Source organism: Zea mays, chromosome 1 (assembly GCF_902167145.1).
Source record: "Zea mays cultivar B73 chromosome 1, Zm-B73-REFERENCE-NAM-5.0, whole genome shotgun sequence".
Classification (NCBI taxonomy): Eukaryota; Viridiplantae; Streptophyta; class Magnoliopsida; order Poales; family Poaceae; genus Zea; species Zea mays.
In genome coordinates this window covers 23,807,786-23,822,941 of record NC_050096.1, presented here as the reverse complement: position 1 = coordinate 23,822,941, position 15,156 = coordinate 23,807,786, and the positions used below count along the sequence as shown (strand labels likewise).

General features: G+C 45.4%; 2 protein-coding genes across 4 annotated transcripts; one reads left to right on the top strand and one right to left on the bottom strand.

Annotated features, from left to right (window-relative positions):
* Positions 1 to 257: 257 nt before the first annotated feature.
* On the top strand, positions 258 to 2,078 carry LOC100281055 (sorbitol transporter). Its single transcript, NM_001153974.1, is given in 2 exon segments — positions 258 to 466; positions 560 to 2,078. Coding segments are annotated over 2 exon segments (1,578 nt in total). The 5' UTR covers positions 258 to 324; the 3' UTR covers positions 1,996 to 2,078.
* A 675-nt stretch (positions 2,079 to 2,753) lies between these two features.
* Positions 2,754 to 13,693, bottom strand: LOC100192688 (COP9 signalosome complex subunit 4). 3 transcript variants are annotated; one of them, XM_008682327.4, is made up of 15 exons: positions 13,167 to 13,693; positions 12,922 to 13,073; positions 6,088 to 6,191; positions 5,935 to 5,995; positions 5,766 to 5,858; positions 5,584 to 5,684; positions 5,018 to 5,126; positions 4,584 to 4,703; positions 4,387 to 4,431; positions 4,213 to 4,281; positions 4,043 to 4,134; positions 3,927 to 3,969; positions 3,483 to 3,542; positions 3,290 to 3,349; positions 2,754 to 3,099 (listed from the first exon to the last, which is right to left on the bottom strand). In XM_008682327.4, the coding sequence occupies exons 1-15, from the start codon at positions 13,300 to 13,302 to the stop codon at positions 3,025 to 3,027; spliced, it is 1,320 nt and encodes a 439-aa protein (XP_008680549.1). In that variant the 5' UTR covers positions 13,303 to 13,693; the 3' UTR covers positions 2,754 to 3,024. The 3 variants fall into 3 exon arrangements, with proteins under 3 accessions (XP_008680549.1, XP_020393264.1, NP_001131365.1); NM_001137893.1 differs by lacking the exon at positions 4,584 to 4,703 and having other exon boundaries at positions 2,783 to 3,099; positions 13,167 to 13,363; XM_020537675.3 differs by lacking the exon at positions 4,584 to 4,703 and having other exon boundaries at positions 12,922 to 13,535.
* Between the last annotated feature and the right edge of the window lie 1,463 nt (positions 13,694 to 15,156).

Genomic DNA, 15,156 nt, shown 5'->3' with positions numbered 1-15,156 from the left:
CCACGGTTGGTGGTCAAACAAAACTGTCGTTTTACATCCTTGACCGCTACAGCTCCGTACTCTTTCAGTCACCTTCTGCCCCTTGCACAAAGGACGGCACAGGAAGAATAATCCTAAACCACAAATCAGTACCACTGCTGTTTTGAAGTGTTTGATCGTCACGGCATTTTTCTACTCAAGAATGGCGACATCAGCATTCTTTCAAACGAAGACCGGCCGGCCATAAGTGTGTGAGAAGAGACAGTGGCACTGGACACAGCAAGTAGTGTCGAACGAGAGCCACATCCCGCTCTCCACCCGGGCGCGCGTGTCCTCCGTTTCGCCATGTCCAACTCCAAGCAGCACGACGCCGCCGACGACGGCGGCATCCCAGCCCCCGAGGCGCCGGCAAAGCGCCCACCGCTTAACAAGTACGCCCTCGCCTGCGCCGTCCTCGCTTCCATGAACTCCATCCTCCTCGGCTACGGTACGCGCACGCATGATGCATACAATTCCATGCACCCGTTGGCCGTTGCCATATGCAGCACGCGTACGTGCGCCTCATGCTATTTGTATGCAGATGTGTCGGTGATGAGCGGAGCGCAGCTATTCATGAAGCAGGACCTCAAGATCACGGACACGCAGATCGAGATCCTCGCCGGCATCATCAATATCTACTCGCTCGTCGGCTCGCTCGCGGCGGGCCGGACGTCCGACTGGCTCGGCCGGCGGTACACCATGGTGCTCGCGGCGGCCATCTTCTTCGCGGGCGCGCTCATCATGGGCCTCGCCCCGAGCTACACGATCCTCATGCTTGGCCGCTTCGTGGCGGGCGTCGGCGTCGGATACGCGCTCATGATCGCACCCGTGTACACGGCCGAGGTCTCGCCCACGTCGGCGCGCGGCCTGCTCACGTCCTTCCCGGAGGTGTTCATCAACACGGGGGTGCTCCTCGGGTATGTCTCCAACTACGCCTTCCACGGCCTCCCCGTGCACCTCAGCTGGCGCGTCATGTTCCTCGTCGGCGCCGTCCCGCCTATCTTCCTCGCACTGGGGGTCCTCGCCATGCCGGAGTCGCCGCGGTGGCTCGTCATGCAGGGGCGCATCGGCGACGCGCGCCGCGTGCTGGCCAAGACCTCCAACTCCCCCGCCGAGGCCGAGGAGCGGCTCGCCGACATCAAGAATGCCATCGGCATCCCAGACGGCGTCGGCGACAACGACGACGACGTGGTGGTGGTCGCCCGCAGGAACAAGGGCAGCCATGGCGAAGGGGTGTGGAGGGACCTCCTCATCCGCCCGACGCCGCCCGTCCGCCGCATACTCATCGCCTGCCTCGGCCTCCAGTTCTTCCAGCAGGCCTCCGGCATCGACTCCGTGGTGCTGTACAGCCCGCGGGTGTTCGAGAAGGCTGGGCTTAGGTCGAACAACAACTCTTTGGGCGCCACCATGGCGGTGGGCGCGACCAAGACGCTGTTCATCCTGGTGGCCACGTTCTTCCTCGACCGCGTCGGGCGGAGACCGCTGCTGCTCACAAGCGCGGGCGGGATGGTGGTGTCGCTGGTGACGCTGGCCTCGGCGTTGCGCGCCATCGACCGGCTCCCAGAGGGACAGGCGACGTCGCTGGCGGGCGTGAGCATCGCGGCGGTTCTCACGTTCGTGGCGTCCTTCTCCATCGGCATGGGCCCGATCGCGTGGGTGTACAGCTCAGAGATATTCCCACTGCGGCTCCGCGCGCAGGGCTGCGCACTCGGCACGGCGATGAACCGGGTCATGAGCGGCACCATCACCATGTCCTTCATCTCGCTCTACAAGGCCATCACCTTCGCCGGGAGCTTCTACTTGTATGCAGGCATTGCTGCTGCCGGGTGGCTGTTCATGTTCTTCTTCCTGCCGGAGACGAGGGGCAGCAACCTAGAGGACACCGAGAAGCTCTTCGGCGGTGGCGACCACGACGAGGACAAGGAAGATGGACACGATGCGCAGAAGTCCACTGAGTTGAGTAGTAGCCAACAGTGACCTGATCTGTATCTGATAGTATGTACGCTAGTAAAAAACACAGACTGTTTTTTTTTTACTTAGATTACTGCACCTTTAAAGCACGAGTTTCTTTGTGTGTTGCCCCGCGCCCATCCGTCTACCGCGCGCAGCGCCAGCGAATTCCCCCGGCCCGGCTCGGTTTGAGACGATCAGCTATTCAGCACTACGGCACACATCCTTTTGTGTTAGGTGACATATTGTAAATATATACTAATATTGAAAATTAAAGAAATATAAATGTGATTAAATAAATATCTCATTTAAAAAAGTCTACATATATAATATATAGGAACTGTAGCAATGTATAGACAACTAGCTAGTAAAGTTATTATAAATGTCTCACTATTAACGACGAAGAGTATCAGTAGTAACTCATGCCACTGAACTGTTGGGTTTAGGGTGGGTGCACAAATAAAAAGGGGACCCTGTACAGATTGCCTTGCGAAACAACCACCACTCGTACAAAGGACTTGACAGTCTTGCGCGTGTCGTTCGCTTAACTGTGCTACAGATGAGTTTAGATGCCTTTGAACAAAATGAACTACGAATAAGACCCGATCAGCAGTTTCCACCTACTACTTGCTAGCATAGTATGCTCTATGCTGCTCTTGCCTTGAGCAGTTTTCAGTTATACTACTAGTACTTGCTGGCATAGTATCCCGCCGGTTTAGGCCTTGTTCCCTTAATTCTATGTTCGGTAATTCCTATGCCTCAGGGATTGAAAAAGTTTGGAAAAATTATAAAGAATTTTGACTTGCTATGGATTGAAACTCAGCCAATCCACATATGGATTCTGATGAAACCGAAAGCCCTTACTGAATCATTCGAGCGCTCTTGAAACAGTAGTGCTACAAGGTATCCAGTGAGCGTTACTTAAACAAGCATCCTCCCCCCAAAATCACAAGATACACATTTGCAGCTGCAAACTATACAAAATGTTGATTCTGGATTCCGGGGCATGGAAGCAGTTCTGCCATGCACCATCGACCGACAGCATGAGATATTTATTCACACCGGAATAGTTATTCCCTTGCTTGACATGCTGTCAAGGATGTCGTTCAGGGCTTGGCACAGTCCAGCAATCTGCAAGTATCAAGCAAGTACAACCGATCAGGGCGATTAATTAATTTTCTTGAAAATAATAATTGGCATAGGTGTCAGATCGCAGGAGGTTGAGACAAACATGAGGCTTCTGTGCTACAGGTGAGTGCGGATTTGTCTACGTGCATTGCCTTTCCAATTTCCATGACATGAAACGCTTTGTGGTACTAACCTGCTGATCCCATTGCTGCAGCTCTTCCGTGTCATCATCAAAATGTATCACAGCCTCAACCTAGGAACCAACAGAAAATATTCGGGTGGACATGGTTCCAGTCACTATCAACTTACAAAGGCAAATCTACAGCAGAAATTTTTATGCTTTAACATCATATAGATTATTTCAAGAAAATAACTTGTTTAAGCACCTGATCAATTGAGCCCCGCATTCTATCCTCATAAATCATCCGAGATGCTATCTTCTCAGCCTGTCAAATATCCAAATATAGGGAACTACAATCAAGTTTAGAAAATCGCAAAACTTAATGAAACCAGAATTCTATCTGTAGTCAGGTCTCATCTACAACACAGCTTTTAGGTGCTGTAATGTAAATATAATGTTTAAATAAAATATGAGCACAAATAATTAACGTAAGCAAGCAAACATGTAATTATATGTCATCAGATACCAAAAAAACATAATTACATAAGTATAACCTAGGAAAAACAAAACTTTCCAGCTCACGGGAAACAAAACTATATGGTGCGGAATTACTAGGTCTTCGCAGTAGTTTTCCTTGGATATCAAAACAAAGTTAACCACACCACGCAAGGGTTGAGAAGATGTAAAGATAATGTCATAAGAGGTTTACCTTCCTTGGATCAATCCCCAGTAATGTCCCAAGCTCATCAAAGCTGTAGAAATAAGATGGTTGATTAGCATGATTAGATCGTAATGAATTTAGTAAACATAGGCAAGTCAGTTCACCTGATATTTGTGTAAAGTTTACTGGCACTAAGGAGATTATGCTCGATCATTGCTCGGTCAAGCACAGTCGACTTATCTGGTAATAAAGCTTTCTGTAGATTGATACAAAAAGAATTGTCAAGACATAAAAAAACATTGTTTTAAAATCGAGCTTATAGAGATCAATTAACTTGATGCGGCCTCAGCTCCTCTGCAAATGCATCAATTTCTGGTTTCCTCAAAATTCTTTCAAGGTAAACCTGAAAATTTTGGGCAACACAAAATAACAGGCATCATTATCAGTAAAGAAAAATTACATTCCAGGATATGATGCCTGATGATTCATTAATACCAATAACACAAACCTTCTGCAGTATTGGGTATATTTTCAACTTCGAGCATCTTTCATCCTGAAAGGGGCATAATGCAATAAGAGGCAAAATAAATGCATGTGTAAATAAAGAAAAAGAGACAAGCACGGTAGATAAGGTGTGGACTCGCAGCCTCGAAGTTGACACTAATTATCTAGGTTACAAGACCTTAAAAATGTATATATACACACTGGTTGGCACTGGACAAGATCTGAAACCACCCAGCTCAAGCCAGAAGCTATAATTTCTGTCAACCCATATTTACCAGAAAAGCCATAAACATCCAGATTAATTGGTATTTGTTGCACCACCTTGACAGAAAACAAGTGAGAGATGAGTATTACAGTCTCAACTATAAACTATGATAAGCTAAACATGAAACATGTTTTTATATAGATGACATGAACAAATCCAAGGCATTTAACACGTAATGCATCTAGATAGTTGTATTCCGATGCTCACAATTGCAAAACACAGCTGAGAATGGGTACTACCAGCACGTAATCCAAGGACATTGAGATAAAACTACAAAAATCTTACCTTGTACAGAGTAGCAACACAGCTGAGAATGGGTACTACCAGCACGTAATCCAAGGACATTGAGATAAAACTACAACAATCTTACCTTGTACAGAGTAGCAAGAACACGGGAGCGTTGTGGACCAGCACCAGCCAATATTGTGCATGTCACAGCAGCACTAAGAGCTTGTTCTAGTGCATTTTCATCAATCTCTCTGGCATCATATGCAATTGAGTTCCATCAGAATAATCATTGCAGCTTAGAAAAAACAGGAAAACCACATATGTCTCATGTTAACTGGCAAAATTAAACACGCACAACCAATGTATAAAACACAAAAATGTTACTGATATATGAAACAATAAATACATAAACCAAATGAAATAATAAGAAATAAAAAATGACAATAAAGGCATGGTAATAGAGACCAGGTACCAGCAAGGCAAAAGGACAACCATGCAGAATAACCTTTGAAAGCTGTGAAATAAATCAAACAGCCAATGCACAAAACAGAAAAATATTTCCTATGTATGAAATAGTAAAAACTTAAATGAGTATAATAAGAAATATGAATCAAGTACACAGTAATAATAGAAACTAGGCACTAGCAAGACAATGGATAACCATGGAGAACTTTTTAAAGCTGCGATGAAAAGAACATAAACCCTTACTCGTCTCCAATCTTGCGTTGTTCAATTTGAGAAATGTCATAATATCGAAGTGCAGCTTCCAGAAATCTTCTTTTCAGATCCAAAATCCTTGCATAACAGACCTTGAAAAGAAAAAATATAATGCAGAATCAAGCTTTTTCCTAAAATAAAAAAAATGTTCCTCTGTACCCAAAATAACAAACCTTGTACTGTAAGTTTAGAACCTCCTGATGGCTGTTGGTGACCAAAAATGAAGCCTTGTTTATAAAAGCCTCAGCATTCACTGCATCATCATCCTAAAAATGAAGAAGTAAATGAGTTCAGCAAACACTTGCATTGGTGACACTGACAGATCTGAAAACGAGCATTAACCTCTAAATAGAGTCGTGCAATTTGAACACACTTGGATAATTTGTTGGTGTCATCAAGCATCCTAATTGAAAAGGAATAGGTCAGAACTTTCATGTCAATATGTAAAACACCATTCATATTACATGAAAAGAGTCAAGACAAGTTAGTTTCTACCTGATTCCTGAATCCAAGTCAATCCCACTAAGCATTTGTGCTGCTTTTGACCATTGTTGTTCAGACTCATATAGCTCTGCAAGCTTCTCTCTAATCACTACCACCTGTGGATAAACATCAAACAATTTAGATGTTATGATTGTTATAACACTATAACAGTTCTTTACAAATTACTAACTAAGGTCAGATATAGCATGCACCACAAAAATTATTCCAGATTCACACTCATATAAAAAACATTACAAGTGTAGACAGCGGAAAATAATAATAGCATTCTGAATAAATTTTATTATGTGCATGTGAATAGAATCTGGAATAACTTAACCTTTCCCCCACTGATTCAGATCTGATATTTAAAAGTTCAAATCTTAGTTTCTTAATGTCCATCATTGTTATCACAGTATGTCTGGACATTTCAAGCAAATAGCACACCACCAAAAAAGCCTTCAGTGCAATATATAGAATATGAACAGAATGAATTGTCAATGGTGTAACTACCATCTTTCCATTCTTTACTTTTATCAAGACTATCAAATAGCCTTTATGGTTAAGCAGGAAAAATAATTGCAACAAATGATCCAAAGGAATGGGTACAGCACCCTGACTGCTCCTTATAACATGTGCTTTAGCAGCATGACACAGTTAAGACCATAGCATAACGTATAAATTACAACTCAAACAAGAAGACAATTTAACAATAACGTAACAAGACAATTTAACAGTAACACCATACAGGAAATCTATCCATGCATAGATTTATATACTGGATGCAGATGAGCATGTACCGTGTGATAGCATGAATCTTCCAGTATGGTGTTACCATACATCAATAAAATACATTATACATTATTACAAAGAAACGTGACATGAGATGATGAGAACAAATGCTCCAATAAAAATGGAAACAGGACCACACGAGATAGAAATAACACCCCAACTTTCCCAATCAAATACGACGCCAAAATTTACTATAAGTTTACTATCTATATTCCTAGAAATTAACAGCTTACTAGATAAATCAATATATAGAGATTCACAGAGAATACACCCAGTAGAACCATGGGGCGTTAACAACAGTGATGACCTCTCCATCAATAACTATCATCAACCAAACAATACAAATCATCAGGCAGATGATAGATTTTAGAGCACCACCAGGACCTGTCACCGCCCGAGGCCGCGACAACGCTCGCCTCTCCGACGTGAGCCAGCAACGAGCAGATCTCAGGTGAGTTCGAACCGAGTGTGGACATCCCAGGTGAGTTCCAGCCTTCCAGGGAAGTATTTGGGTGGTTTGATTTCTGTTATTCTGTCATAGTCCTTCTCCCAATACAAAGTAGCGTATTAATACTAGTTACAATGGCTTAGGGCCCATTAATGAGACCCATATTCTCCCTACTTCCCCATCACAACTCTTAATACGGATTACAAACTCACACAGTACTAACATCTTTTCCCCGGCCAGGATTTAATTGCCCCCAATCAATCACATTTGGAAATCTTCTCTTCAGCACTTCAAAATCCTCCCAAGTCAAAGCATCATCAGGGAGATTTGACCATGCCACCTTCACCTGGACAACTGAATGGCTTCCCTTTCTCACCAACCTGTGTTCCACAGTCTTGACTGGATACACTTCCACACTGGATAAATCCACAATCTGAGAAAGATCCGAGAACACTGGTTGATAGGAAGGAGTATAGGGATTCAATTGTGAGACATGAAACACAGGATGAATCTGTGCTGCAGCAGGCAACTCCAGTTTATAAGCCACTGATCCAACCTTCTGAAGCACCTTGAAAGGTCCAAAGAACTTAAAAGCCAGCTTAGGGCAGGGTCTGCTCACCACAGAATTCTGTACATATGGTTGAAACTTAAGTAAAACCATATCCCCCACTTGAAACTCTCTTTCAGACCTCTTATCAGCCTGCAGCTTCATTCGATTTTGAGTAACTGACTCTCTCTTTCAGAAATTCAGAATAGTTCTGTCTTTCCTGCACCCAATCAATCACAGAAGACTCCGCCTCCTCAGAAACCATAGGGGCAGCAGCAAATACTAGATCATACTACCCATATAAAGCCTTGAAGGGAGAGCATCCCAGAGCTGAATGGTAGGAAGAGTTGTACCAAAACTCAGCTAATGGTAACCATTTCTTCCAATGAGTAGGAATCTCATGTATAGCACACCTCAAATACATTTCAAGGCACTGGCTCACCCTTTCAGACTGCCCATCAGACTGGGGATGATAAGCTGTAGTTAATGCCAGTTTAGTGCCTAGAGCCTGAAACAAAGCCTTCCAAAAATTGCTGGTGAACACCTTAACTATGTTGTCAGTAACCAGAGACCTGGGAGTACCATGTAGCTTAACTATGTTGTCTAAGAAGACATGGGCCACTTTAGGGGCAGAAAAAGGATGCTTCAAAGGAAAAAATGGGCATACTTTGAGAATCTATCCACCACCACAAGAATGGAATTATATCCTTCAGATTTTGGCAGCCCCTCAATGAAGTCCATAGTCAAATCCTGCCAGGCTCCCTGGGGTATAGGTAGTGGCTGCAACAGACCAGGATAATGAACCCTTTCCACTTTAGCTTGCTGACATGTATTGCACTGCTTGATAAAACTGGCCACATCAGCCTTAAGTCCTTTCCACCAGAATAGTCTCTTTATGATATGTGGCTTCACTTCCAGAATGCGCACCAACCACACTATCATGCATAGCAGAAATGATTCTGGTTCTTAGTGTTGTGTTGTTTGCAATCCAGATCTGAGAACCTCTCCTTATGACACCTTGATCAAGAGAAAAACCCTGCTCATCTGGGCTGTCAGCAATTGTGACATTAACTGTTGAGCCTCTTCATCAGTGATGTAAGAATTTATCACCTCTTGAATCCACAATGTTTAACTTCAGATATAGCATGCAGTGGCATACAATGCCCCACTCTAGAAAGAGCATCTGCAGCTGAGTTCTCCTTGCCCTTCTTATATACTATCTTAAAAAGCAACCCCACCAATTTAGCCATGGCTTTTCATTGAAGGTCAGAGTGCAAAACCTGATTCTCCAAGAAACTCAGGGCTTTGTGATCTGTCTTGATTACAAACTCAGCCCTTTGTAAATAAGAACGTCATCTCTCTACTGCCAGCATCAAGGCCAGGAACTCCTTATCATAAATGGACAAACTCTGATTCTTAGCGCTCAAAGCTTTGCTCAAATAGGCAATAGGTCTATTCTTCTGCATCAAAACAGCCCCTATGACATCCTCGCAAGCATCAGTCTCCGCCACAAAAACCTCATCAAATTTTGGAAGAGCCAACACTGGGGTGGAGTTCATAGCTTGTTTCAGAGTTTGGAAGGCAGTCTCAGCTTGATCATTCCACTAAAAACTCTTGTGCTGTAGCAAATTGGTGAGGGGCCTTGCTATACTTCCATAGTATCTTACAAACCTCCTGTAGTATCCAGTTAACCCAAGAAAACCCCTAGTTCTGTAACAGAAGTAGGTGTTGGCCACTTATTCATAACTGTTGTTTTAGAGGGGTCAGTTGTTACTCCTTGCTGTGATATAATATGACCCAAATAGGTGAGTTCGGACTTCCCAAACACACACTTGCTTCTCTTCAAAAAGAATTTGTGCTCCCTGAGTTTGTCAAACACCATCCTAATATGAGATATGTGGTCAGACCAAGTAGGGCTATATATTAGGATGTCATCAATAAAAAACCATAGCAAACTTCCTAAGAAATGGTGCTAGCACTGAATTCATAGCACACTGAAAAGTGGCTGGTGCGTTTGTGAGTCCAAAAGGCATTACTCTGAACTAGTATAACCCATGGTGTGTTTTGAAGGCTGTCTTGTACTCATCATCTCTTCCCATCCTTATTTGGTGAAACCCAGCAGTCAAATCCAGACTAGAGAAATACTTAGTTCCTGCTAATTCCTTTAATATCTCCTCCACAAGTGGCATTGGAAATCTATTCTTCATTGTCAAATCATTTAGTTTCCTATAATCCACACAAAATCGCCAAGTGTCATCTTTCTTCTTGACAAGAAGCACTGGGGAGGCAAAAGGGCTCACACTGGGTACTGAGACCAGCTTCCAACATAGATACCACCTGCTTCCCTATCTCATCCTTGTGAAAAGAAGAATATCTGTAGGGCTTTACATTAACAGGCACTGACCCAGGAATAAGTGGAATATGATGGTCATGGGGTCTAGAGGGAGGTAGTTGTTTTGGTACAGCAAATATGTCCTCATACTCATGCAATAGTTGTTGAACCTCTCTTGCCTTGTCACCTTCCTCCTTTCCCTGCATAGCTTCAAGCAACACAAAAGACCAGATATCATTACTACATATCCACTTGTTCACTTGTAACATGGAAACATCATGTACTGCAGTCTGTTTTTCCATACCATCTCCCAAAAAGTCACTTTAACCCCTTCATCCACAATTTGTAACACCTTCCTGGCTTCCTCTCCCAATCACACTGCATGGGACTGTGTTTCCTAAGCCAGTCATACCCCAAGATTGCATCAAAAGCACTGAGAGGTAAGACCCTCATGTCAGTATGAAACACATGATCAAATGCCCACCACTCAACAATCCTCACCAGTTTGTCACTGACAATACAATTTCCATCAGCCATCTTGACACTAGCAGAGGGACATACTGCCACTGCTAACCCCAGTTTTTGAACCATGTGTTCACTGATGAAATCTGAGGAGCTTCCAGAGTCTATCAGCATGACCATCGCTTGTTTGCCCACAGTGGATATAATTCTCATACTGTTTCCACTAGCAGTACCAGTTAGAGCCTGCATAGACACCTGACAACAGATCTCCCTGTTCATCCTCCTTCTCCAGTTGATGCAGGACTTCATCAGAGAGCACCATAGGAGCTTCTTCCTCTACACCACAGCATTGAGCTGGATTTGATTCCTCTTGGTGCACTTTGCTAGATGTCCAGGTTCAAATTTGTCCCCACAAGCATAACACAATCCATTTAACTTCCTGTACTCTCTGACTTGTCTCTCCTTTGCCAGATCACTTGCCTGGTAACCTCCTTTATTCTCCATCTTATTTGGAAATCCTTGGAACTTAGCAGTTGTTGTCTGCTTCTGTCCTTTGAACTTATTTCGATCCAACACCTCCGGTTGTATTTGAGCCAGCAGGATAGCCCTGTCCACCATGGTTTTTAAAGCGGTAAGGTGGTCCAAGGCGTTGGAGCACCGCCTGGACGCCTAGGCGGCACCTAGGCAAGGTAGGCGGACAAGGCGCCTAGGCGTTAGACCACCGCGCAGACGCCTAGGCGACGCCTTAAGAACAGAGCTGTCCACTGTAGTGGGAACTTGCACTTGCACTACATTCTGTATTTCCAGTTTAAGCCCTCTCGCAAACTGAGTTACAAAGAAAATCTCATCAAACTTTGGGTTATGAACTACAACCCCATACCTCACCTTCTCAAATTCAGAGATGTAGGAATCCAGACTATCAGTCTGCCTTAAGGACATCAACCTCCTCAAAGCCCTTGGATAAGCATTTGCCCCAAATTTGCTAGTCACAGCTGCTACAAACCCCTGCCATCCCACCATTCCATGCTGCAATTTGTAGCACTTCCACCACTGAGCACCACTAAACTCCAAATGCATGGCAGCAGATGAAACCCAAATCGACTCAGGAATCTTATAAATGGTAAAGTAATCTATACACAGATCAAGCCGAACCACAGGATCTCCACTAGAGAATTTTGGGTAGGACATCTTAGGAAGTGCCTGAGATGATCGTGAAGCCTTCTGCCCTTCAGCTTGTACTCTTCAATCAGTACCACTCGCTTCCCCTTTCTCCTGTTTCCCTTTATGATTAGGGATCGCCCCATGCAAATTCAAATTCTCACCATCTCCCTCCAAACCAACTGTAAAATCGCCTAACTGCCTTTCTATCTCCAATCTCATCTGAGCCACAACCTTACCGGTTTCCTCCACCTTGTGGTACAGTTCGGTTCTCTCCATTGCCACATTCTCCGCCACCAATGCCGCCAGCTCCACTTGTGCCATCAGTTGATGGTGCGCTTTTTCCACCGCCACCAACCCGTTAGTGATCACATCAAAAGATGCAAACACCCGGCTCCAGTTTTCCTGATTGGTGCGATCCTTCCCCACCATCGTGTCAAGCAGGAAGCGGGTCTGCACCGAGGGTCGCGTTTGTGGAGCCATTGCGCCCTCCCCGCGAGATCGCCGGTGCAGTTCCGAAGCTTTGATACCACTTGTCACCGCCCGAGGCCGCGAGAGCGCTCGCCTCTCCGACTGAGCCAGCAACGAGCAGACCTCAGGTGAGTTCGAACCGAGCGTGGAAATCCCAGGTGAGTTCCAGGGAAGTATTTGGGTGATTCGATTTCTGTTATTCTGTCATAATCCTTCTCCTTGTACAAAGTAGGGTATTTATGCTAGTTACAATGGCTTATGGCCACTAATGAGGCCCATATTCTCCCTAATTCCCCATCACAACTCTTAATACGGATTACAAACTCACGCAGTACTAACAGGACCTTAAATTTTGCTTTCTCTCCGATGGTCTCTAAACTAAGAAGTTACCATACAGAAACAACAGTTGCTAGGCAGTAAGCTTCAACTGTTGCATCATCACTTTCCAGGCAATGATTCACAAATGACTAGTCCCATTAAGGCACACACGCCATACAAAGGGCTATCGAATGGGAGAATAAAAAAAACTGGCATTGTAAAGCAACAATGCAACCAATGGCAATACAACATTTAGACGCTAATATAGTGGTGTGTGGGAATTTAAAGTAGCATTCGCAATAGCAAACCAATGTAGCCAACCTGCTCCTCGAAGGAGACCACACGCGGCTGGATCTGCGTGAGCGCGTAGTGGGCAACCTCCTTCTGCGCGTCCGACTCCAGCTTCCCTAGGTCCTGCGCGAACGTCTGGAGCAATTGACGCGACACCACGAGCGGAACTTCGTCCGAAACCACTGCAATCGCATAGATGCCACCAATTAAACACAGAACAACAGCAAAATCCCCCCAAAAAAGTAGTGCTAGGGTTCTAGAATAAAGCGCATTACTGTGGTCGAGGAAGCGCTTGGCCTGAGAGATGTCCGGTGGGGAAGACGAGAGGACGGAGGCGAGGATGTGGCGGTACTGCTCGATCTTCTGGCGCTGATCGGCTATCGCCGCCGCGCTCGCGAGAGAGCTGTCCATGGCTTCTACCGGCGTCGCTGGCACAGGTAACCTGAAGCAGGGGTGGAGCCGTGGAGGCAAGGAGGGTGTGGCCGAAATGGGGAATTGGGGAGGGCGAGCTAGGGTTTTGGCATTCAATCTGCGCCGCCGACGACGGAAGAATTCGTGAGAAATTTAGCGTTTGCAACAAAGGAAACGGTAAAAAGCACCAGTTTGGTTTCGGCCATCGTCCCTTAAAAAGGGTTTTATATTTCTGTCTAATTAAACTCGAGATCTAAACATCTCCACTTTTATAACATTACCATTATTATCCTACGTCGTCAAATAACGTGGTCACGCTATACGCAGCGGCGGACTGTCAATGATTCCCTATGAGTAACGTTTGCAGTAAAAAAATCCCGCAGCCAACCACTCTATCGCATACTCTAAAGTTTGGAGTGAGCAGGGAAAGGGAAACCGTATTTACAGGATGACTGCAAAGCGCAGAGGTGGGACCAAAGTTGGATCGGAGGCATATACCGAAGGAAGTGAAAATAAATAATATAATATGACATAGTTGGTATAGAGTAGAGATTTAAAGTAAACTAATCGTTATCTATGCGTTACGACGGCTCACAACAATACCTACGTAAATTATTTATCAAAAAGATTTCAAGATTTTTTATTAGTTGTCCCAACTCTTCGTATAATATTTTTTTATGAACGCATGGGTACCATAGGCAGCAAATCAGAGAGCTTCATCCCTCGTCTCCCCACTTCTAATGTTTCGTAGAGGATGAGAGGAAGGGAAAAAGCGGGCATATCTGTTTGTTGTCGGAGTAGGACACGACGAATACCTGGGCATCTGGAGACGACATAGGTAGTATACCGCTAGATATATAGGGAGAGAGCACACGATCGGAGAAAGAAGCCCAACCGGAGCAGCTCCAAAACGAGAGGCACCCGCACCAGGCGTCAGTCCGAGAAGGGCGAGAGATGTGAGTGTCTTTCCAGCCCTGGACCCGCCGAAGCGACACAACACCACCACCAACTCCGTAGCATATGTCGACTGTTGACACGCTACGGGCCTTGGTTGTCCAATATCTCAGACCTGGACTCCTCATCGCCAAGATAACCTAAGTGTGGCAGATGCCACCATGTCCTACTCGACGGCACACACTGAGAAAGTCCAGGAGCATGATCGACTCGCTCCCATACCCGCATCGATGAGCGTCGGTCGGCTCGCGGCTGCAACCGTGGGTGGGGGCAACGGGTTGGGGAGGAAGAACAACGCGAAGGTCGGGAAGACGAACAGGACGTCCGACAACGGCGAAAACGATGATACACACATGATGTGAAACGTGTTCGTGGACGTGCAATAGCCACTACGCGAGTCGATGCAGGGGCTGGTGTCGGACGAATACGGGGAGGAGGCGCCTGCTCGTACGCGAAGGTGGAGGCATGAGGGGAGAGAGAGAAAAAGTAGAATGGCGAACGAGTTGGTGACAAATGAGGCGATGAGCATCATTATCGTGCGGAGGTATAAATGGCCAAATGAGTCATGTCTGGTGAGCCGACCCGAGGCACGACTCTTTTAATAGTGTCTGGGCCAACCCGACACGAGCGTCCTGCGGTGATTGGGCCGTAGCCTCAGTCCATAGTGCTGGCCCGACCCAGCACGATTATTTTTTTATTTTTACAAAAAATCATATATATATATAGAGATGGCAACGGGTACAAACCCGCCGGGTTTTGCTATCCCAAACCCATACCCGTGAAAAATATTTACACCCATTAAAAAACTCATACCCGTGACAGGTTTGAAATTTTGCCCAAACCCGTACCCATCGGGTTAGCGGGTACCCACGGGTTACCCGCGGGTTTTATCTCCAATAT